This window comes from Coffea arabica, chromosome 2e, assembly GCF_036785885.1.
Source record: "Coffea arabica cultivar ET-39 chromosome 2e, Coffea Arabica ET-39 HiFi, whole genome shotgun sequence".
NCBI classification, from domain to species: Eukaryota; Viridiplantae; Streptophyta; class Magnoliopsida; order Gentianales; family Rubiaceae; genus Coffea; species Coffea arabica.
The window spans coordinates 33,382,058-33,408,539 of NC_092313.1; the positions used below are offsets into that span (position 1 = coordinate 33,382,058).

The 26,482-nt window shown below is 32.9% G+C and overlaps 1 protein-coding gene across 2 annotated transcripts; it reads right to left on the reverse strand.

Moving 5' to 3' along the window:
* Nucleotides 1–465: 465 nt before the first annotated feature.
* LOC113729097 (beta-amyrin synthase 2-like) lies at nucleotides 466–23,267 on the reverse strand. Of its 2 annotated transcripts, none has more exons than XM_072080428.1 (19): nucleotides 23,070–23,267; nucleotides 22,041–22,226; nucleotides 21,833–21,922; nucleotides 19,516–19,687; nucleotides 18,781–18,806; nucleotides 18,044–18,128; nucleotides 16,004–16,170; nucleotides 14,888–15,076; nucleotides 13,860–13,979; nucleotides 13,433–13,552; nucleotides 12,984–13,106; nucleotides 12,777–12,875; nucleotides 12,584–12,640; nucleotides 11,398–11,444; nucleotides 10,132–10,275; nucleotides 7,702–7,879; nucleotides 3,729–3,809; nucleotides 1,045–1,128; nucleotides 466–854 (listed from the first exon to the last, which is right to left on the reverse strand). In XM_072080428.1, the coding sequence occupies exons 1-19, from the start codon at nucleotides 23,265–23,267 to the stop codon at nucleotides 732–734; spliced, it is 2,289 nt and encodes a 762-aa protein (XP_071936529.1). In that variant the 3' UTR covers nucleotides 466–731. The 2 variants fall into 2 exon arrangements, with proteins under 2 accessions (XP_071936529.1, XP_071936528.1); XM_072080427.1 differs by having other exon boundaries at nucleotides 18,781–18,815; nucleotides 19,513–19,687.
* Between the last annotated feature and the right edge of the window lie 3,215 nt (nucleotides 23,268–26,482).

Consider the following 26,482-nt stretch of genomic DNA (forward strand, 5'->3'; position numbering starts at 1 on the left):
TTATAAACCCATGATTTCATTTATTTTCATTAAAAATGGGGTGCGACACAAATGAAATCATACAATTCCTTAACTCGGAATCAATCTTGTCAGGCCTAGATTTGCATTCAACTGCATTTACTTCCGTTAAACTATGAAATGCAGATTCTTGTTTCTCCATTTGATTAAGCAAGAATCAATTGGAAAAGAAGGAAAAGAAAGGAAGTAAAGGAAGAATGCAGATTAATCGAAGAGTTGAAGATAGAGATAAGAGCAGGAAAAGAAGGGACAAGGAAGAGCAGAAAAGAACACAAATGAGAGAGGAATACAGAGAAGATTCGGAAAAAGAATGATATCAATTGGGGTAATCCAAGTTTGCAATCCAAGGACCGCAAGCTCTGATACCAATTGTAATGATCTGGTTCCAAAAAATAGGAAGAAAGGAGATAATATAGAAAAGAAAGTGGAGTTTGAGAGAGTAGAATCAGAAAATGCAGAGGAAAGAGGAGAGAGTCGTATTATTCAGGAAGAAGGAGACCTTTTACAACTCAATTTTTGGTCCTTCACTATACAGTTCATCCTTTATTTATGCAATCAATTGATTCAGCTAGAAACTGACTAACTCGTATTCTAAGTGCCTCTAAGTAACACTCTTAACTAACTTCTGAGTTGACAAGTAGTATAGCAGCTTCTTGATCATCACCCTATTTGCTTAGATGATCAGCTCCCCCTTGGGTCATAACAAAACCAACTTAGATTTCGTCAAGACAGGGTAGGACATGCTTTCGATATTCTGCAAGCGCCCACAATGGAAAAATGTTCTTATGAGCAGCATAGTGTAATATACAATTTCCCATGGATGCTCCAGTTATTTCCTGCAATAAAATTGTAAGTATGATATATGACATTTTCTTAAACATAACAAAATCATAGAAACAACCAGCAGAACACAACTTTTGACTGTCAACCATATAATATACTAATACTCAAGTCTCAGTGGAGTAATATTTTTAGACTATGAATAGAAAGTAGAAATTCTATCGATAACCTTTACGATACATGTACCTGTTGGGGAAAAGAACCATTATCCATCTGGGAATTGATTAGTAGTACTGCAGCTTTATGCAAAGGTCTTGGGTCTCTCTTTGCCTGGTAAAAATACATGACACTTAATTCTACTACGAAAAGCCATTTATACAGCAAGGTGCATTAGAGAAAATATCAATAAGCATATTCCATAAATTATGAAAGTTATTTGAGAAAGTGACCATCCACTTTATGTCGGCAGGAGGGCAACAAAGTAGAAAGATGCTGAGCTAAATTAGAAATTAAGAGACCATTCCAAAATCTTCCCCTAAAGTATCTAAGAATGCACTTTGTTCCCCATATAATTAAATTATTACACATACATCTCCTACAGTTCTAAAATGACTTCAATAACGACGGCTTAGTACTTATTTATATCTTATAATAGACTAAGAAAAATGAAGGTAAAGGAAAAAACACTTGCATCTTAGCCAAACCCGTCACGCACTCTCTCTCCACCTCGAATTTATTACTTTACACTTTCTCTAGTCAAAGTATACAAGGGAAGCCCTCCTACTAGCTATTGATTAGTAATAAGTACTTATGTTCCTTCCTCTTACTAGCTATGCCTCTGATCCTATTCATCAATCCACTTTAATGTTGAAATAGTTTGGAAATCAAATAAAAAATGAGACTTGGAAAAGAAAATCCAGTAGGCTGAATTGCTCAATGAGTCCAGCTTGGATCTCACGAGGATCTGGCTTCATATCCAAAGCCGGATAATGATCAGGCAGTTACTTCATTGAGCAAAACCAATCAGCCTTGATTCTGGATTCTAGTTGGCTGGAATTGGTGAATTGGATCCGTAGCTTATAAAGCTTGATAGCAAATTCATTTATATGGTCGAAGAAGTGGTGTCACCTCTAGTAGAAATTTGCGTTTGTTTTTGTACATGATCATGAATTTAGACTGGAATACATGATGGGCGGTAATAGTGCTCAAATTCTTTATTAATCGACCAATGTTTACAATACTATGTATGTGGTATATCTAGTACTGTTGTTCGCAATTTATGGTTTAAAGACATCAACTACCTTGATTTGGTGAGATTAAGTGATATATCTGCAATAAAGAAAATTTTAAATCGAAAGATACTATGCTTTATGCACGCATGATATTATACATGTTAGCTTTCTTATTGCATTTACAAACTAAGTGAAGGATTACAGAAATAATTTGCAAATGAAATGAAAATGAGATTTCGAAAAAGAAAATCAAGTAGGCTGAATTGTTCAATGAATCCAGCTTGTATGTCACAAGGATCGGAGCTGGATAATGATCAGAATGTCCATCAATTGAACAAAACCAACTGCCCTTAGATCTGGCTAAGATCAAATAATGATCCGGCACCAGATCCTTGTTGGCTGGAAATAATGAACCCGATTCGACTCTGGATCCAATTCTGAGTTCATTTAAATAAATAAGTCCCTTATCATTTAAACCAAGTTTTTGGCATTTCATCATTCTTTGGGAGAAAAAAAAAGTTTGTTCTGTCTTTTTCTCTTCTCTTATTGTCTCCTAGAAGTATATTGCCATAAACTAGACACGAACTACTACGTGTAGTGGGAACAATTAAAACCTTAAGGATAGTATTTTAAACATGCCTCAAGATCATCAAAATCCCCCATTTTCTCGTGCTAAATTTTGCATTTCAAGTTTTTTGTACCATTTTTCTCTTCACCCACCGTTCGCTCTTTCAATTGTCAAGTACATGATTTAAACCTTAAATTTACTTTCTTCTCTCCACTGTTAGGTATAGGTTTCAAGTTCCGAACTTAACAACAAAAAAAATTCTAAAAATCCTCTCCTAACCACTGGGCCATCTTTGTACTTTTATGTTCCACATTCTTCAACATGTAATAGCCCAATGAATCCGACTTGTATCTCTCCTTCTCCTACGGTCTCTCCTTTTGCACCCCAAAATCAGTAGTGCAGTCCTCCTTATTGCTTCCTCCCCGCCCCACTCCCACCTCAATTACTTTCTAAGGCCTTTTTTTAACCAAATCAATAGTTTGTTTGTTTCCATGAATTCTGTGAGGGTATTTTGGGGCATTAAGACAATAGTTCAGCTGTGACAAAAAGCAAACCTTGTGTTGAAACCTCAAATATAGGAGGTAAGTTATTTATTCAAATGTGAGGGGAGCTAAGTGTAAGTGTCAAATTATATGCCTCAGCGAAGGTCCTTGAAATTATTCCAAAAATGAAATTACAAATTTTCAAAAATTCAAAATGAGTTTTCTTTTCCAATGTGCATTTGCCTCTAGCATGATAGTAATAGATTGATGTATTAGTTTTCCGATAGTTTTCTTAGTTTTTTTTTTTTTTCACAGAGACGATAAACCTATTTTATCCTACATTAGGGAGAGGGGGCGGATCTGAAGAGATCCAAGAATAAATCGGAGGGGACTGAACCACTTTCGGACTAGACGGGTGCACTACACACCTGCCTGAATTTTTTAAACAAAGCCACTTAACCTTGTCTCCCACCCCACCAAGTTTTAATGCTTTGGTGGTGGCCACCTAGCCAAAGATTGGTGGTTTCCGATAGTTTTCTTAGTTACTTTCAGATTTTCTTATACGTAAGTGTAACGTGTGAGTTGACAAATAAATGCCTTTTACAAGTAAAAAACGTCACATGCATTTGAAACTGGCAGCTAACGAACCTGTTCAGCATGTATAAGTGCCATTAGAGCCCATGATGTTTGTACCAAATTGGATCTTTTCCCATCTATATGTGTATATACCTGTAGCAACAACATCAGTTGTGAAAGTTATCATACTGAACAAAAATGAATGTGGGTATTTTAGTTCACATTATCTTAATTTAACAACATACGAGTTACTTCACATATTAGATATTAGAACTCGGATATAGCCAATGAAGACAAGTTATTGCGCAACTTAAATAGGAACTTGATTAATATGTTCACAAAGGTGGTTAATTAATATGCTGAGTGGACAAAAATATATATTATTCTATGATTTTGGTGTCTCTTTTACAAAAAAAATAAAAGAAAAATAAATGAATAAATTCTCTATCATTAATGATGCACTGTGTGTGTGTATTTGTTTTTTTCCAAGTCAATGTGGTCTTGTCATCATTTAGGTTCTTTACTCATTCAAATGTGATATGAGCCAATTTGGATTGCAAATTTTCTAGAAAAGGTTTTTGAAATATTCCCTTGATATATTTCTTAATTACCTCACATATTATTGCTATATTGTATTTTTTTTTTCAAAAACTCCAATCTAATGGCAAGTAACATTTTAGTATTGTGAATTTAGCATAAAACTTTTTTGGCTTCTATTGTACAATGGTACATCAGAAGGCAGATAAACATGGTAATGCTTGTTAGATGAACGTCGCAATTGAACATTTTTCATCAAAGAGATAGAAGATATACAAGATAATTTTAGTAAACAACTTTGAGATAATCAATCAATGGATTGAAATAATTGGCAGAGGATAAGTTCCCGCTATTTTTCCAAGATATATGCCTTAATTTAAAGTCTTTTATCTCTTAAATCTGCTTAACCAAAAAATATAAAGTAGTCAGAGAGCAAATGACACTTAAATTTAACACAAAAGGGTACTCCAGTGAAAAAAACTACAGTCCTAAAAATAATTCATTTGGAGGATAATTATGTTAGCGCATAATTTGAATAAACTTAATCTGGCCTTGCACATTTCCATTGTTTGGAGGATATATATATACGTATACATATAGGGTAAATTTTAGGGTTATTATTGCTTTACCCTCTAACGTTTGATGTCACTATCAATTCCCCCCCACCCCCTTAAGGTTATTTTTTAGTCATTTTACCCCCAAAACTAACAGTAAAACTTAACGGAGTTTATTAATCCAAGTGATAAGACATGTTTAACCTTTAAAATTATTATCACTTTACCCCCACAAACTATAACCTTATTATCAATTTACCCTCTAGAGTTATTTTTTAGACAATTTATCCCATCATTAAAACAACTTAATAAGTTAAAAAACTTTACAAGATAGTTCCCTCTTTTTTATATAATAAAAAATAATAAAAAATTTAGAGTGAATCTTCTCCTTTTTAGTATCACGAAAAAAAAGTCAAAATATTAATCTATTTTTTCTTGACAATCTTATGAATATTGAAAAAAAATAGAAAAATAGGGGAGGGAGAGAGAGAGAGAGAGCTCAATTCTTTTTTTTTTAATACAAATAAGAAAGAATTCAATATTTATATTATTTTAAATTTACTTTACTTATCTGTTTACTATCCAATTCCAATCCTAATCTCGACGACATTAAAGCAATATGATAACATTAGATTCTTCCTAATTTTCTTTATTTGCAAAATCTAATTTTCTATCTCCTTCTGTCCTATTTACTTTTCTTTTCCCAGTATTAATAAGTGTGAAAAAAGAAATTTGAGAAAACCCTTTTATTTTTATGTTTTTGAAATCTTAGAGTGAAAAAAAGGAAGAACAATTATTCCAAATTTTTTATTTTTAATTATATATATAAAAGATAAATATATTTAAACATTTTTTAACATACTTTTTAGATTAATGAAAAGATAAAATATCTAGAAAATAAAGTTAGAGAGTAAGCGATTATATCACTATAATTTAAAGGAATAAAAAAAAAAAAGACAGTGTATACACTATCACCATTAGATTCATAACACATGTGCAAAAGTTGGATTCAAATTCAAATTTTACATAATTGTCATTCATCCAAAACTAACAGTATATACACTGTCAGTGTAAGAAAGATTAATCCAAATATTATATATATATATATGATTAATCTTTCCTACACCAACAGTGTATACACTATCAGCGTTGGATGAATGACAACTATGCAAAATTTGAATTTGAAAGTCAACTTTTGCACACATGTCATGAATCCAACGCTAATAGTGTACACACCGTCAGTGTAGAAAAGATTTACTCATATATATATATATATATATATATATATATAATGTGAGAGATCTTGAATCTAGAATCTCATATTTATAATTTCTCTTATCACTCAATGCAATCCTCCTCCCCCCCTCCTCCACACACATATATAGCCAAGGCAATACGGACCCAATTGTATGATTTACTTCTTGACAAACATGCTAAAACATCGTTTACCTTTCATTTTATCTTCTGTCACAGAGGGTAATAGCTGGGAGAAGGGGACAGCAAGAGATTAATGCATTTTAGCTTCTCTCTCCTAGCCCTAGACAAACATCCACCCTAGACCCTATCGGAGAGAAATTGGAGATTCCTCAAGAGAGAAAATGACACTCTTCATCCACAGTAAGCGGGAGTTAGACTATTTTCACTCTTAAAGTTTCAATCAAAACATGCAAATCAATCACTTTGGACCAAAATTTTTTTCTTTGGCAAATAGTTCATTTACTCCTTCAACTTTTATTTAAAGTATCTCTAGTCCCTAACATTTTATTTTATCCTATTTAGCCTTTTTATTATTTTTGGTAACACCAACGTACTTATTTCAAGTCATTCAACCACTAAATCTAATAGTGTTAAAGAGTATGACCAAAATTTCAACTATTCTCTTCTAAAAAAAATATCTTTCTTCTCATTTTGTTATTTGCTTTTTTATTCAGTTTCTTTTTTTTTTCTTTTGTACTTTCTTCAACTAGTTTTGCCATTTTTTTTTTCATGTAGTACCTTCCTTTTTTATAGTTTTTTTCTTCACCTTTTTCTAACACAAAAGTAGTTCTTATTGTACTTCGTTCCATCACAAAATCTGTGCCGCATTAAAAGGTATGATCAAAACTTGAACTATTCTCTTAAGAAAGTCTTTACTTTCTTCTCATTTGTTGTCATCTACTTTTTAATATAATTTTTTCCTTTCTTTTTTACTTTAGTCGTCTATTTTCTCTATTTTCTTTTTTATATGATTTCTTCCTTTTCTTTTTCAAAAACAAAAGAAGTAATTATATACAAAAGAAAATGATGAATATAGCTGAAGTAGGTATACACGCACACATACATACATACATACATATATATATGCATAGAAAGTGAGTAGTTGAAGTGTTTATCATACTCTTCAACATAGGGATACTCTTCAACAATGGTGGTCGAAAGAAGTGAAATAGGGATACTTTTATTGTGAGAAAAAATGTGAAAGGACTGAGTGGGATAAGCTAAAGGATCATAGACTAAAGATGAATTCAGAGCAAAATTTGAAGGTCTGAAAAAGTTATTTGCCAAACTTCTTTCTGTCCAAATTGATCGATTCCAGTTGCACAAAATTGTGTTAGTCAAAAATTGAAACTATAACGATGAAGGAGATTCTACAGTCCCGGTTGAGTATCATACTCAAAAATGAAATTCACCATTGTATAGTGAAAGAAGTGTTATTTACTTTTAGATTAAACATTGTTAACTATTATTTTTAGTGAGAGATAAAAGTTGAAGGAATGGTATCCAAAAGAGACTATAGAATATTCCTAAGAATTTAATGTGTTTTAAGTGGTCTTTAGAAACGACAACTACCCAATCCCGCATATTAGGGACGGAAAGTGTCACTTTCCCTTCTTAAAGTAACAAAGGAAAGGAAAGCACCGTGAAAATATGATGACTGTACTATGGTTGCAACCAATTAAACCAAAACAGCTCACCTTCTTAGTGCATGAATGGTAGCTTTCTCCCCAACCACCTGTTTCTTGTTGTTTTGAAAGCAAGAATTGACACGCTTTTTGAACTGTTTCACTATTGTCACGTGTCTTCCCACACATGGCCAAAGCTCCTAATGCTAACCAAGAGGCATAAGTGTAGCATATTGCCCAAAAGCCATACCTGTCAAAGCGATTGGATCAAAATCATGATGTTGTTCCCGTTAAAACAAATGTACCTACAAATGTGCATCTAAAATGTTTGTTAAAGTCAATTTGACTTTTCTTTCAGAGAAAGCCATACAAATAGTTCGTAACATATTGATTTTATATCTTTTACATTTCTCACATATGAAATAATGATTTTTGTCCCTTATAAATAAAAAAAAAGCATATTTTTAATCTTTCGACTCATTTCTACTCATATTTATGCCCAAAAAAATCACGTGCACCTTATGCTTCACAAACTTTAGGAGCAAAATAGGAATATTGAAGGAAAAAGGGAAAAACGTGCCGTACATTTCTTTCTTTTTCATCCTACTTTCCTAGCCCAAAATATGGTAGTAGCCATAGCTGTCTCCAATCGCCGTGCTAGCGATGTTACTGATAACTGCCACCACTTTCAATTACAAAATTTCATCAAAATTCAACTCCTCACTCAATTTTTTGCATAGAATCTAATTTTGATTTAGTTTTGCAAACAAAAAATGAATGAATATGGGTAAAAAGTAAAAAAAAATCCTAGCTATTAGAATTTGATTTTGATATTAGTTTTGTGTTTTTTCCTAAAATCATACAACTAAAAAAATAGTGGCATGTTTTTTCAATATTATAAAGCCCTAGCAGATTCTAGCATACCTACCAGTGTATTTTTTATTTCTTGCTTTATTTTGTTCTTTTTTTACAAAAACTAACATCGAAATTAGATTCTAAGAAAATTGTTTAAAATGTTCCTTACATTTTGTTAAATGAGTTTTTTCGTCCTTCACTTTAAAATATTAATTTTACTTCCATTACAAATTCAAATTAACGAAATTTGGTGGTAACCTTTGTTTCTGACCACTTTTAAGTTTGAAATTACCATGTGACTCACATATAGACATTTTATGTACAAAAATATCAGATCCCACATTTTTAGTGATAAAAATGAATAAGAATTGGGTCAGATCTCACTTTTTTAGAAAAATGAATATGATTTGATTCATATCCTACTTTTTTTGGAGTAAAAATGAATATGGATCGGGCCATTTATTTAACTATAAGTGAAAATTAACATTTTTACCCCTAAAAGAATGACCATATCGGGTTATATGATGGATTCAGAATAAAATTTTTTACCCCTAAAATTTATTTAGCAGTATGGCTGCTACCTGTAATACAGCCAAAGGCTGCACCACATTCGTGGCTAGGAAAATAGGACGAAGAAGACAGAGTTGTGAGGGATGTTTTCCCCTTCTTCTTTGCAATCTTCCAAATTTGCTCCTAAAGTTTATAAGGCATGAGATGCACATAATTTTTTTCTGGTAAGAATATAAGTAATAATGAGTCGAGAGACTAAAAATGTGCATTTTTTATTTGTGAGGGATGAAAAATCATCATTTCGAATGTGACGGACATAAAAGATACAAAGGTAACATGTGAGGGACAAATAATCATCATTTCATATGTGAGGATATAAAAGGTACACACCCAATATCTGAGGGACTATTTGTATGATATTCCCTTTCTTTTATTAAACATGGTACATAATGCTAACAGTACTGGTCAATCGCACATGTTTTGTGGTTTAAGCGTATTATCCATCAACTATATGGTAATAAAGTATGCATTTTGACCCTGCTATGATTAAAACTAGGATACATTAACGAAAAACAGAAGAATGGCGGCTTTATCATATCAATGAAACCAAATGCACAATAAATTAAAAACCATGGACGAAGGAGCTACTTGGAGTGAATAAAACTAAAATCATTAATACTTTTCAAATGTTGCAAATTGAGATGGAGTAGGTACGCATACATATAGGCGTAACGTTCAATTTCATGACTTATATGTGTGAAGAAAGGTGGTTGAATGTTTTAAAACAGCTCTTTCTTATGGACTTTAGTACAAATGTTGACACATACTTTTAAATGTATGAAGATAAATAATTTGTTTATAAAATAGTGCTGGTCATTTTTGAAACTGTCACATATTCGTGAAATTTTGTGAAAAGCCTCATTTGAAACGAAGTAAAATTCAAACTATCTTTTCCCACTCCGTGTTAAATGAAAACAAATTGACGGATGTTACCTCAACTTGGGAAGGGATGACCATGTTTGACTTATATTCAAACGTCTGAGCAAATATATGAATCCATTTTTATGCATGTCGATGTTTTTAAGGATTTTAATTTATAGCTTTAATTTTCTGATGAATCCTCAAAAATTATTTTACCAGGAACCATCAGGATTTTGGGATTTCTCAATGAATTTTATTGCACTCTTTACAGAAGCTTCTATGTCCCTTTGCCGATACGTTGGAAATGAATGCTTGAAAAGCACAAGAGCTTGAACAATAGATGAAGTGCACTCGACATACCTGAAAGTGAAAACCATCACAAAGAGTTGTAGATTATGTGAGCAGTAGACATCATAAGAACCACTCAGAAAAAGAGTCATGTAATAAATAAGTTAGATGGTCCTTACTAGGCATGGCCATGGTTCCACTTGGAACCGGGAACCGGACCGGAACCGAACCGTTTGGAACCGGACCAGAACCGGAACCAGAACCGTGGAACCAGAACCGTAGTAGAACCTTGGATAAAGGTTCCGGTTCTGGTTCTCTAAAAAATAGAACCAGAACCAGAACCGCCGGTTCCAGAACCGTTAAAAAATTTAAAAATAATTAATATAAAAAATAATAAAAGTAGAGGCATCATGATGACCAAGGTCATCATGATGCCACCACAATTTTTGCTCTCAATTTTTGCTCTCGGGGGCTCCTCCTGACTTGCACAAAGGTCCTCAGGCTCTCAACGGAAGAAAGAAACAAAGCAAAGGATAGAAAAAAAACAAGAAAGGTGGCTGCCTGCTAAATTTGACAAATTGGGGGTTAGGGTGAATTACAAGTTTACAACGTTACAATTCAACGTTGTAATTTTGTCCAAATTTTCAATACAACGTTACAAATTTGGAACGTTACAATACAACGTTCCAAATTTTTAATTTCATTTTGTCCTATAAATAAGACTTGAAATTTTATTTTCTACTACACCAAAATCAATCTTCTCTCTTCCATCTCTAAACTACTCTCAATTTCTTCATCTATTATCTATTTATTATTTCGTACTTTGTAGAATAATAATAAAATTAAAATATGATATTTATTTTGTATTTATTTTTTTACATTTTATTTAAAATTTTAAATATATTGTTATATTCGTATTAAAATTGGTAAGGATAAGAAATTAAATAAAATTGTATATAACCATACGGAACCGGAACCGGAACCAGAACCAGAACCAGAACCATAAGGAATCGAAATCAGAACTATGCGGTTCTGGTTCTACCTTTTTGAAGAACCAGAACCGCCGGTTCTGGAACCAGAACCAGAACCATCTTATATGGTGCGGTTCTGGTTCTACCTCTTTGAAGAACCAGAACCGGCGGTTCTGGAACCAGAACCGTTGGTTCTGGAACCGTGGCCATGCCTAGTCCTTACTCGTATTCAACCATAGCATTCTCAAATAACTGTGTTGGATTGAAAAACTAAGCCAAACATCAAGGACGAAGCATTAGAAAAGAATTAGATAAATGCTACGTAAGTATGCATAACTGTTGTGCATGTTGGAAATGAGAAAAATTGTTATGCTTTATCCACTTAGGCGTTACCTTCTTTGAAGGTTTTAGCAGTGGCGGAGCCACGTTCACCCAAAATTGCACCCCCTCAATTTTTTAGAAACTTTAAAATAGTCTATACAAGTTTTAAAAATTTTAGTATTGCCCTATTCTTGTCCCCCGTACATTTTGATAGTCTTTTATCTAACCCCGTAATTGCCCCTCAAAAGTATTAAAATTTTTTATAATTGTCCTCACCATTTCCACACAATGCGGAACCTCGAACTTAAACACATTATATGAAGCTATATTTTTCCCCTTCCTATTACATGTTATTTACTTTTTTTTTTATTAAAGCAAATGTTATTTACTTAACATTGAACATTTCTTACATGTCCATTTTGTATGAATTAAAAGCCAACCAAACATATTATTAGAGTTTATATCTTGTATTCCTAGGCATAATTTTAATTACTATACAATTAGATAACTTGGAAAATAATAATAAATCTCATGCTGTGGACAATTTTAAAATTTTTTTATAATTTTGAATAAATTGATTTACTATAACAAATATCTAGTTAGTCCAGAATCTATAAACTAACACCTTGTAAATCTAGACTACTATTATTACACTTTCTAACTAAAAGTCCTGGCTTTGCCACTGTATTTCAGGTGATTATAGGCTCTTGTTACTTTGTAGCACGGCACATTGTTTTGCGCAATCAAGTAAAAAAATAGAAAATTGTTAATCCTATGCCACATTCTCTCTATTTTCTTTTCAATAAAGTAGTTAAATAAACAGATTTTATTTACTAAGAAAAACTTTTCTACTTAAATATGAAATGGCTAGTTGTATGTGTGTGTGCACATTAAGTGGCTGATAAAATGACATCAAACATGTCAGGAGTTCATTTACTTTTCAAGCTGGTATACTATATCTAAAAGGATTCTCATTAGAATTACAACTTGCGAGCATAGTTCCTTTTCGTATTACGTACTTTTTATGGAGGATTGATTGTGATCGAATGTCCAGCCGATTGAAGTGTTTAATAGAGTAAATTATTTACCTCAAACCATTTTGGCAAAGTTGATGGTTCCCAAATGGCAAAACCTCCATTTTTGCTCTGTAAGAAGGCCATACATAAAGGCAAAGAAGACCACACAAAACTAAAATTAGCCACAAAATTTCAGTCTAATTATGAGTATTTCTTTTTAATTAATGTCAGTACGAGAAACATTTTAAATGTTAAGCTTCAAAACCTGCAAATTTAGAATAAAATCAACAGCTTCATATAGCCGTTTGACTTCAATCTTTTCTCCTACAACATCTGTTGGCATTTCTGAAAGCAGGAGCAATGCCTGAATTACGAAAGAAAGCATTGAATTATTTGCAACAGGGAGATCCATATAATTACAGGACAAACAAACATTTTTCTATCGGGATTTTTGTGTACAACAATAAAGAACCTTTAGTGCCTCGGCAGTACAGTCAGAAACTTGCCAACCGTGATCTCTATCTGCTAGCATCCAAGCTCCTTTACATGGGTGACGGTACATGCTACGGAAGTCCCCCGATGGATTTTCTTGTATCTTTAGGTATGACATACAATTCAAATAAATTTATTAATTCATTAAGAAAGCAAAAAATAGAAAAAATAAAATATATATATAATAAACAGAAGAAACAGAAGTTTATACTTAAAACATGTTTATTTTTGTGGTTTTCCAAGTTAAGGAAGTGAAATTTATCTCCTATTAATTGTATACTGATAACAAAAAAACACAGCATTTTGTTTACATGAATATTTTTCACAATCATACAGAAAGTTATGTGGTAAATGTGTCAACAACGGTCATGTAAATAGTACATTAAAACAATTTGAAATTAAGGTTTGAGGAGTAAAAACTAACACTACCTGGGTTTCTTTGATGAAATAATGCGCTCTTTTCAAAGTTGTGCCAAATTCGTCTTCAAGATCACTTGCAATAATTGCTTGAGTGGTGAAAACAGTATCCCATAGTTGACTTCCCATACTCTGCAACCAAGTAAGGTATTATTCATTTTAAACATCTTTTAACTTTAAAGAATGTTCTCACAAACCAACATCAGTTGGATGAACTGCTTGAACATTTTTTGTTTTTACTCTTTTTCTCATTTTGTTGTTTGAAGATTAAAGAGAAACTACAAATCTTATAAAAGATAAGAGCAAAGATGACTTAATAATCGAATCAAAAATCTCATGATCACTTAATTTTTGTACCAACCGAACTTTGTCCTCAAACAAATAATAGGGTAAAGTTTAACCAAAGTCTAATTTTCCCTTGAAAGGAAAGCAACTAGACCTGCATTTTCATGCCATCTTCAGCAATCCACAAGTAATCGGGAACTCGGGCAAGATGACACTTGAAAGAAATTGAGTTTGGGTTGGGATCTTCTGCCCAGCAGGCCATCATGTGGAGTACCTATATTATAAATGAATTAGATAATTTGTCTTCTGGTGTGATCACGTCTTATATTGTTTATTTACGCTTCTCCATCATTAGTGGTTATCAAGATATTCAATTCGCCTCTTTAGACATTTCAAAATGCTATACTGTGCAAATAAATGTCTAAATGTGCAATAAAGATAACCAATATGTTATAAGTTCTTTTTTCATTTTATAAGTTCTTTTTTTCACTTAATTTTTTTTTTCCAGACGCACAGGAGTAGATATCTAAAACAATCTACAGCATCTCACAACAATGGAAAGAGGGGATGATACTTGGGGTAGAAAATTATGTGCAAAAGGCTTTTGAATCCTAGAAGTCATTGAAGGTGTTGTGATATTGATCAATGTCTTTGACGACTTTTTCAGATTTGCAACTTTTCAGTATCTATCTAAACTTGAAAGAGCAAGACACTACAGCAAACTTATCTGTTTTACAAAAACGCAAAGAGCTTGAAAAGTGGCAATTGAGAAATCCGAGTGATTCAAAACATATTTTTTTTAAAGAAAATGAAGGGTTACAATAATAAGTTACGTTAATAAGGCGATTTTTAATTAGTTTTTGCCCAGAATATAATTCATTAAACACGAAAATCATTGTTCAGATAGTGTAGTTGTTGTTTTTGGTATTTACATTTTATAGAATGACAAAGTCACGGATAAAACAATAGAAAAGCCTACAGTCCCATTAGATCATTAGATCACCAACTGTTGATTTAATTACCTGTTATGCTTTCATGCCTCTTTACTATCTATAACATTTAAAACGGAACTAAAAATTTACCACAACAGAAGAGTAAACTAAGCACATGCATGTGAAGGTAAAAAACCAAAAAAAAAAAAATAGAAATAAAAAATAAAGAGACAAAGTTTCTCGAATTTACCTTCTGAACACATGCTATATTCACATATCTGCTGTTTTCACCTTCATAATGGATGTGCGTGATTATTTTTTGCAAGGCATTTTCTCTGAACTTGGAGAAGGGCCAGAGCTTTAGAAGTGGCTCCACAATGTGATGGAGGATATCCCAGATTGCATCTTGCATAAAAGGATGAGGGCTGGTGAGATCATCCTGTATCCTTTGAATTGTTACATTGGTTTGATTGTTGCTCAAGTACGTGTAAAAGATGGAAGAACCACTTTGTAACTTTAGTATTATGAAAGCATGAAGATACAGCGCTGGGATACTGGCATTGCAATATTTTTTCTGATGGAATTGACTAGTTTGCTGGGCCGAAAAATAAAAAAACGAATGGTAAAAACATATATAGCAAAGGAAAAATCGTTCAAAACATCATTCGCATTTTTGCCAAATGAATTTTTTTATTCTTAACTTTTAAAATGTTAACTTTGCATTCCTTACAAATTCAAGTTAATAAATTCTGGTTCCAACCTAAACTTTTTACCATTTTTTAACTTGAAATTAACAAGTAACCCACATACAGTCATTTTTTATGTGCACAAAAGTTAAATTTACTTTTTTAGTGTCAAAAATGAATATGAATTGGATCTAATCCCACTTTTTTAGAAAAATAAATATAGTTCATGTTATATCCTACTTTTTAGCGACAAAAATAGATACAGATCGGCTCATTTGTTTATAATGGGATCTAACCTTTTTTGCCTTTAAAAAAATGACCATATGTAGATCACATGATGACTTTATGGTAAAAAGTAGTAAAAAAAACCTAGGTTGGGACCAAATTGTACTGATTTAATTTTATAAGAAACATAAAGTTATCATTTTAAAATTAAAAAATGAAAAAATTCATTTGGTCAAATGCGAACAACGTTTTGAACAATTTTCTCTAGCAAATGATGGAATTTGAGGGAGTCAATGTTAGAAAACACAATGATAAAGCTTCGGTGATGAAAGTTCAAGGGAGGGTCAATCCTTAAAAACACAAATATATATATATATATATATATTTTAATATATATATATAATGCTTCAAAAAATTGCTGGCCCTTATCAAGAGAACAGAAAATGGCCACTAACCTTTAGGCAAAAATGTCGTGTTGCATTCCAATCGATTGTATCATAAGGATCATTGTAAAGTTCCTTTCTCAATAACAAAATCAGATCGGATATTGGCCCAACATATTTCCTCCCATACAAATATGCAAGGGGCATATACGTTTCCCGTAAATAGCACCATAATTTTCCTATTTCGAAAGAAGAAACAAGATTTTGAAATGTTAGACAGGATACAATTTGTAGTTTATCATATGTACGAGAGAATTGGAGGGAGATGGGTGGAATAGTTCGGGAAAGGGAGTATAAGTGACAAGTTTCGAATTCGAATTCTCCCACCTACACTAAAAAAAATATACAAGTGAATTACCAGGAAAATAAGAATTTGAGTACTTTAAAGCATCACTCAGTCACTTAATAATAATTAAAAAAAAAAAGCTGTTAATTGAGCGTCTATGTAAGGTAATAAATCTTCACTTTCTCAATAGATAGATTTTAAGTTAAATTCCCTTAATCCAAATCTAGATCCACACATGGGATCTAACTTTGAATCTGAATTTGAACCTAGATCATAGAAAATCAAAATCTACTGAAATTTATGTTCTTTAAAAGGATTTGAGTTTGAATAGGATCTGAGTTAGATCTATGTAATATCTGATCCATTGATATGCCTACAGATGAGGAGTATAATGTAGGAATAATTTTACATACCTCCTCTGAATAATATGACAAATATAGCTAGACGACATGTGGTTTCATTAATTACAGTAGCCTCCTTATTTCTACTATTTGTGTACAAATTAAACCCAAAATATAAGATCAGCCAAAAGATCGATCAATCATCCTAAAATACCGTTTTGCATTTTCCAAATTGATTTCTTCCCAAGGATTCCCTTTTCTCTCTCTTACAGGTTACCACCAACCCATTTAAACTTCAAAGCTAAACTTATACACGCTGTTATGTTCTTTCACAATCAATACCATCCCACGCCCACGCTGCAACAAGCCTGCAAGCGCTTGCTTTTAGGGATGGCAACGGATCAGGTAAACCGCGGGTAATCCGTTAAGGTTTAAAAAACCCGACACCCCAATATATATATATATATATATATATAATATACTATATAATATATTATAATATTATATTATATTACATATATGCCCCTTCCCAAATTTAAAATTTAACGTGGGGTGTTGATTTAATATGATGTGTATTGATTTAGTTTGACAAAAACTAATTCTCGTTTTTTGAATTATTCAAGTTAACCGGTAAAGGGTACTCGATAAATAATTTGAACTCGAAACTAGAGGGTTTGATAATGAGAATTAAAACCTGCAGGGTTTGATAATGAGAATTAAAACCTGCAGCGTTACCTGATAGGATTTAGTAAAAGATGTAGATATGCGGATTAGGGTTTGATAAGAGAGATTTTTGAGGATACCCGATCCTCGCTACCATCTCTACTTGTTTTCTCATTTATTGTGCTTTTATATATGGAGATGGTGATTGAAGACTGAATACAATTTTGTAAATTCCCATTACAACACTTTCAAAAACAAAATAAAGGCTGCTAGCCTTAAATGTAAATATAATGAATGGCTTAAGGGATAAAGCCATTAAACAAGAAATAGTATGGATAATCAAATAGTTAGAATTGGACTGAGGTCATTTAAAAATCTAAGAAACGATTGGGAAGGGGAGAAGATTTACCAAGAGGTTCTTTTCTTCCTTTTTCTCTTTCATTTTTTCCCCAATGAAAGTTTTGCTTTTGCTTATACAGAGGCTACTCTAGTCATTTCCTTTGGTGAAGGTAGCTACGTGTAATTACTCAAACTACAAGGGAATCTGGCCAAAATTGTCAGACGAGGTAAGTGGAATTATCCCTAAAATGCATTACCAAATAATGTTTCTTTGGAAATTGATACTGGCTATATATATATGTGTGTGTATTGTGTAAGATTCGGTCCAAAAAAATGAAATTCATTGAAGTGTGTCTTTAATAAATTAATGATAAGTAAAACTAGAACATATTGCACCAGTTACAAGCATCAATTAATTAGTACCTGCATGCATAGGTAGATATGAAGGTAGAAGAAATAACTCTGGAGGAACAGGATTGCAGCCCGACCATTCATACAGCCCGATCAGCTAAGTAAGAAAATAAAATTCAGTTTAAAAAAATTACCTAATAAAAGAGAATGAGGAAAATGACATAGCCAAGAAAAATTCATTGGATATTTTGTGTACGGATATTTTGTCTCACCCATTTAAGACAATCAAGAAGTGATAACAGTTGTAACTATTTTTACTAACAAATGTGGAAAACTGGCCAAACTCTTTTACTTTAAAAATTTTTTTAAAAAAATGTCCATACTTAACTAAGAAGTTTTTCCCGTTTTACCATCAAAATAAAATTTTACCAATAAGTGTTCGGCAGGCTTAATACTTCATTATCATCATCATCTAATGTCTTCAAGACCTAACTTAACTGATAAGAACCATTAATCTAATGCCAGTAACATTCTTGGTTCAATTTTTGGGTCATAATGATTTTTTGGAGTTACAGAACAGGGGGTGCTAAGCTTATTTCCAAATTTACCCTTTGACCAACAGACCAATGGTGCCGAAATAAAGTTTTTGGAGGACAACCACTCAAAAGACTATATATTGACACAGAAATTAAAGTTTTAGGACCAAATAGATGAAAAAAAAAATGTTATGGACTAAATCTGTTTTAATGAGAAAGTTGAAGGATTAATTTCGGCATTTGGCTTCGGAGCAACCAACAAAGTGAATTTACCGAAAAGCTCATCTTTCCCCAGGACGGTATCATCACTAGGGGTGGCAATTTTCGACACGACCTGAAAACAACACACGAACCTAACACGAAATTAATGGGTTTGGGTTGAGGTTTCGGGAATTCGGGTCAGAATCGGGTTGGACCCGATGAACCCGAAAAGAAAATAGGTCGATTTCAGGTCAACCCGTGGTGACCTGATATGACCCGATATGACCCGTTTACGAATTAAAAATAATTTAATAAAAATAAAAATAATTTTATCTAACTAAACTAAGTTATTCTTTTTTTCAAAGGCATTAATTACTTAATCCTAAATGAATTTATTTAATTTGTGTGAAGTTGAAATTATTATATTTGGACAAATAATATATTATATTATTTTTTACTTTTATACTGTTTTAATTTATTTTATATTTTGTTTGGGATAAAACACTTTTACGGCGTTTAATTTATTTTAGATTTGGTTTGGAATTATTTATTTAAATTTTTATTACTTGATTATGTAATTAGTTTTGTGAGAAATTGATTTTATTAGAAATTTCAGTGATAAATTAATAAATTAAAATTAAGTTTCGGGTCATTTCGGGTCGACCCGCCAACCCGTCAACCTGAAATTTTCGGGTTCAGGTCAACATACCTGACCCGTCACGGGTTGGCGGGTCGGGTTTGGGTCAACAGATTTTCTGACGGGTTGACCCGACCCGCCAACCTGATTTGGACCCGAATTGCCACCCCTAATCATCACTAGGCCGCCGTGATCTAATATCCAATTCCGGGCTTTTGAAAGAGCTTCACCATTGGGGCCATCAGCATTTTCCCCAAGCAAACGCAAAGCAACGTAGTTATTTGCTGTCCCAAACATGGTGCTATGATCTTCTATATGGAATCCCCATCCGCCATCTTTGTTCTACACAATTGACAGCAAGGATCCACGGATCATGGTGAATATCATACAAAGATGGCAAACATTTTACTAGGCATATGAGAATATCCATGGTGGTGTGGTGTGAAATTACGCATGTTGGCTGGCTATAATTAAAGTTAACAATTCTTACTGGTCAACAAGGTTTTGGTCTAATAATTAAGGTTGAAATTCCTAAATGTAAATCTTCTGAATTCTAATCCCTATGTCTATTCGCCATCATTTCGTAAATTCCACCATTTCCCTGCTAGGAAAAAAAAAATTTTAAAGTCCATAATTCTTACTGATTCATAGCATTTATCAATTGTAATAAAAGGATTTGATATTGGCATCTAACCTTCACTAATTTTTTTGCTCTCTAAGGTCATTTTTTTAACCCTTTTTTTCCATTTTGAGATACGATCACCAGAAACTACACTGGTGGCAGTAAAGTAATACAAACAAATTACAGATTAATAAAAAAAATATATATATATATACAGGCACGGATTTAAGGGGGGGCTGGTGGGGGCTTAAGCCCCCCCCAAGCCGCCGAAAAACCCCTTATATATAGGTTCAAGATTCAAGAATTTTTTTTTTTTATATGTCCTGAGACCAAGAAAACCATCGTAAATAACACAGGGGCCCCTTGGGCGTTTGGGCTCCTTGCCAACGGCCCAGTTAGGAGACTTACTAAATTGGGCAAACTATACTAATACCCGCTGAACGTTTTGAAAAAATTTCTTATTTTGTTCACTTGATTTTTTTTTTTTTACCCAATTCGATTTGATCATTTAGCCTAGCTTAGATGCCTCATCTTTCCCATTCGTCTAATGTCTGCCTTTATCTCACTGATTAAAAGGTCCTAGATTTAATACGGTATCTTACCCAGAGACATTTTCATCTATTATCTTCATCCGGTTAAGCCATTTACATATAGAAATGTGTTAAATTTTGTATTATTTAATTAATAGTTATTAGATTTTAAGGAAATAAAAAAGAATTAAAATGTGATGTTATGAAGGAGAAAAAAATAATATGATAAAAAGTGAAACAGAAAGTAGCACAAAAGATCCGTCGTGCGTATCAATGAAATTGAATAAAATGGGCAAAATAAGGTATTTACTATTATTGCATAACCTTTTTGAGCACCCCCAACAAAATAGGAATAAAAATAAAAAAGATTAGTACATACTGACTGATTATGCAGGTGATGATGCATATCATTATCATGTAATTTAATACTAAATGATTTTTCTTATGACCACCTTAACTTGATCGGGCAATGTATGGATGTGCTAGCAAGGGAACATATGGCTTTATTGTCAAGACTGATTTGCGCAACAAAATGGGAGACGAGTGGATGAATGACTGTCTGGTTGTATACATCGAGAAGGATATTTTTGCAACAATTGAAAATGAGCAAATATTGCAGCGTTTTCAACGGATGAAGACTCGCAGAATGCAATTGCCTCCTCTTCGTTATTCGAGTGCAACAACTACCAATACTTCAAGTGTTAATCAATAACAAATTTTTGGGTATGTATAATTATATGTTTTTATTATTTTTATAATTATTGATTCTAAATTTTACTTATTAAATATATTTATTTCGTCACAAAAAAAAATTTTAATACACTTCAGCCCCCCCAAAAATAAATTTCTGGCTCCGTCCCTGTATATATATACATGCTAACCCACAAATTAATTGTGAGATGAATACTAAAGTACACGTAAAAGAAACTCATATATAGTGAGATTTGACTTCAAGACTTGTAATTCCTGTGACATGAAAATTGACCACATACAAAAGAAATTAATGGCTTAACTTAAGCTAATCCCCAAGGTATCGATCATTTTAGTCATAATGCGAAGACGATTGCTGGTTTAGTTGCGTCTGAATTGAGGGTGCTATCTAGAAATTAATTTCCATCCAAAAAAACTACAGAACTAGATCGGTTCTTCCACGAATCAATTCTTAATGTTTGGTTCAATAAAAACTGTCATGCTGTTTTTTCCATTAGTAGATAAAACAATAAAATTACAGAAGTAAAAGAATCAGTTCTTGCTAAAATTTATGGAACCTAATTTATCCATTTCGAAACAAATATCCGAGGTCAAATATGGTACTTAACAATAGTTGCATAATACCTGGTGATTGTAGATATAGCGCATTATCTCCTTCTTATGTTCTGATGACAAAACCACATTTGTAGTTCCACTCATGTACAAAAGCATGATCTGCATGGACAATAAATATCAACGTCCTAAGAGGTAAACTAAGAACTGCACAGAGTTTGACGTAGGGAATCCTGTTTGGATTTTTTCCCTCAAAATTAGTATAAAAGTGTACACTTACCAGGGGAGGAACATAGAACAATGGTCCAGACATCTCAGATGGCCAATGGCCATCATGAGCTTGGACAGCAGAGGTGAATCTCAAGGCTTTCCTTAGGGCAGTTGTTACTGTTTGACGATTCAGTTCTTCCATTCTTCCAATCCGTACATTTGGCAAGCTTAGATCTGCCTGGTTTTCTTTGATAAGCTGGTCACATAAATAGCAAAAACATAAGTTTAGGGCTCAGCACTGAAATAGTGCAAATTGCTTTCACCACTAAAGTGGAGCAATTAAGAGCCTATTTATATTGCGGTGCTTTTGCTATAAAAAAAAGTACTTTTTGATGATAAAAATACTTTAAAATTGTTTGGTAAACAATGTTCCACAAATTTAGGAGTAGAATTTATGGTGTCAAAACCACTTTAAATGAAAGTTCAAATTTATTGCTTTTAGAATGATTTTAGTGTTTTAAAAAATAAAAAATCAAATTTGATCATTTTATCATTAATTATGAACTAAATAAAAGCTAAATATATTTTAAAAAATTTAAAATCACACATTATCCAACACAATAAGCACTAATTCAAGTATGTATCCGAACAACACAGTTAAGTACTTAATAAGTGTTTTAATTGGAAGTTTTACTATGTGAAGTACTTTTTAATAAATCATTGCAACTCCAAATAGACTAAGTGATTTAAGAAAGAGTTAGATCTTGTCGAAAAACACCCTAATTCGCAGGGATATCAATGAAGTGATTATAAAATTCTTAATTCAACTTTCAAACTCTCCTCTTTTTCTATCCCAAGGTTTAAAGTTTCCGTTATATAAAAAGAGAAAGAGAGCCAAATATTTCCACTTAAGTTTGATGAGAATTCTTTTTCCCCCCGAAACTAAGGACCTCAAAAATGAGGGGAGAGCAGTAATTAGATTAACCTCAAAACCTAGGCCTGTAACAATTTTCCAACTCATGACCTAGACGTAAAACTCATTGATCCTGTAAAAAAACAAAAGGAAATTAGAGAAGCAAGCTACGTCAATAATTTTCACCTGCATTTGCTTCAGAACATCGCCGGAGGGTTTTGCTCGAAACTGATTTTTCGTGTAATCCCTTCGAGCTTCTTCAACTTGTTCTCTTTCTTGTGGAGTGCCGTAGTCGGGATCAAACTCCCATGTTCGTCTACCCAGAAAGTTGTTGGTACTAAACAACCACGGTCCATGGCCTTCAGCAACCTTTAGCTTCCACATTACTGAGCTCTTTATCTTGTTTATCTTAAGCCGAAACCTTCAAGACAATGTAGGCCAGTCTTGACTGGTGTCGGGTTTTTGTGTGTGTGTGTGTGTGTATGAATTGTAAGGTCAACCAAATCTGTATTAGAGGAGATTTTGTCCAGCATAAACGGAAAAAAGAATTGAAAAAACAAGAGACGGATAGAGAGGGGGAGACGGAATGAAAAGATTAGAAACGAAAGACGCGCCACGAGAGCTGTGGAGAGATTATAGATTCTGATATTAATGGACATTGCTGTAACCATGATCGAGAGTCGAATTTATTATAGTTCAAAGTGTCCACAAAGTAAAATAAATGTTGGAGATAGTCAATGATGTTCCATTTTTTGAAATCATATAATATAAAGATACCAGTTAGTATATCATTCCGGTTACCCGTCGGACACCTGTTAAGATGTATTTTTAAGTGTTACATTTTTGTGTTAGATTCTTTAAGAGATAAAATTAATTAGGGAATGTGTATAAATGCAAGAGAGCAAATATAGTAATGGTTAGTATGTATATACATGACAAGTTGAATGATATTTAGGTGTCGACACCCAAATTTAAGTCAAAATTTAAGTTTGGGTTAGCTAACGTAACATCTATATTTAAGATTCTAGATGCAAAAGATATTTTTATTTGTAAAGTATATTCAGGATGTACTATATTTATTGATAAGGTACTAAGTAGATTTGAAATATTTTCCATAAAATTTTTCAAGAGAATAGAGTGCAAATCATATCAAGACTAACAATTTTTTATTAACAAAAGAAATGGGTCCAACACGCTTCCATACACTAAATCTGATTTTTAACCGACAAAACTCCGGCTACCTTCATGAGGATTTCTTACTTGGGTGTTGCAGCCTCCAACTATTAGGGTGACTTCCTTTAAGGGCCATTTCAGAGTCTTGCAGCAAAATTTAATTAGTTTCGTTTCCTACCTCTAAGTGTACTCAGATGTAAATATGAAAGTTGTGAAGAAACTTGTTTCTTTTATTAATAAAGCAAGTTTAGTACAAGATATAGGCTTAGCACATAAAAGAAATGGGTCCAACACGCTTCTATACCTTAAATCTGATTTTTGACCGACAAAACTCCGGCTACCTCCCTGAGGATTTCTTACTTGGGTGTTGCGGCCTCCAACTACTAGGGTGACTTCCTTTAAGGGCCATTTCAGAGTCTTGCAGCACAATTTAGTTTCGTTACCTACCTCTAAGTGTACTCAAATGTAAATATGAAAAGTTGTGAAGAAACTTGTTTCTTTTATTAATGAAGAAAGTTTAGTACAAGATATAGACTTAGCACACTACTCTCTCTCTCTCTCTCTCTCCTTATTTACTAAACATGAGAGAAAATTTTCAAGACAATCGGTAAGATTGAGTTGCCAAAGTTGAACTCTTGATTCCTCCCAATTGCCCTCTTCATATGGCGTCTACCTATTTATATAGGTGTTTGGCGCACTTCAATGCTGGATTTGCACTCAGATGTAAATATGAAAAGTTGTGAAGAAACTTGCTTCTTTTATTAATGAAGAAAGTTTAGTACAAGATATAGGCTTAGCACACCACACACACACACACTCTCTCTCTCTCCTTATTTACTAAACATGAGAGAAAATTTTCAAGACAGTCGGTAAGATTGAGTTGCCAAAGTTGAACTCTTGATTCCTCCCAATTGCCCTCTTCATATGGCGTCTACCTATTTATATAGGTGTTTGGCGCACTTCAATGCTGGATTTGCACTCAGATGTAAATATGGAAAGTTGTGAAGAAACTTGCTTCTTTTATTAATGAAGAAAGTTTAGTACAAGATATAGGCTTAGCACACCACACACACACACACACACACTCTCTCTCTCTCCTTATTTACTAAACATGAGAGAAAATTTTCAAGACAGTCGGTAAGATTGAGTTGCCAAAGTTGAACTCTTGATTCCTCCCAATTGCCCTCTTCATATGGCGTCTACCTATTTATATAGGTGTTTGGCGGACTTCAATGCTAGATCTTGGCGGACTTCAATAAATTTTTTTAAGAAAGGATAGAATTGAAAATTATAATCCTTGCTCTAAAGGGCTCGTTCTGAGCTGGCGACAACAAATTATGATTGCCATATATGTGATACTTAAACCCCCTGCGGATTGATTAATCATACGTACGTCCACCTAGTAATTAGCAATGGGTGCATGGAGAAAGACTGTCGGTCACAATTTTCACCTCCATTTGGGCAGTATAGAATGACCAGTAAGAAAAAATATGAACTACTAGAAGAAATTGATAGAGGGAAGAAAATTAAGAAGAAAAAAAGGGTAGGAAAAAGAATAAAAAAGTTGTAAAGCCTATTCCTAAATTTTAGTTACCAAACATAAAAGTTTGAACAAAAAACTACTACCATTAACTAGTTAATGCTAGTGATAATAACAATAGTGATGGACGAACTTTTAGCCGAGGGCTCTTAAAGTAGTTTGTTTACTAGTTTCATTGTAAACCTCACGTAACATGAAACAAATTATTTACCGCATGTAACATATCACCACCCGGGGACCAATAAAAAAAACCCAATAGAAAGCCATAATATAAGCAATATAAATTTCAAATTTCATGTAGTTGAAGAATAAGGATATGCTCAACGTACAACTTTTTAAATTAATTTTCTTCCTTTCTTCCTCGTTTGGGGTCAAGGGGTCATTAATAAGGATTCACTTTTAGTTTGTTCACTGGTTTCATTGCATACCTAATTTCTCCATTAATTGCTGCTAAAAAGGAGAAAAAAAAAAAAGAACTAAATAAGCAAAATGTTCAAATTGAGATAAATTTTATTGGAAACAACTTTGAACATTCAAAAAATAAAATCAACTCAAACGCTTTTGGGAAACAAACAGATTTCCAGCCATAGGCAGAAAGTCACTCGCCTCAGCTTAACTGGATCAAGTGATTTGGTTTCACTGTTGTGAGTAAATAAATTTAAAGTTCAAAGTTTAACTTTTATTCTTCTTCTTCTTTTTTTTTATTAATTTAAGTGCTTATAGTAGCATCATAAAAAGTATCAGAACATTTCAGATATTCAATTGTTCATGGGCTAAAGTCATTTCCATATTCCTATTCCTTCCAATGCTTAAATTTGTCCCCTCGAACCTCCAAAAAAAAAAAAAAAAAAAAAAATTTTGTCCCCTCAAAGTGCAAGTTCCGGTG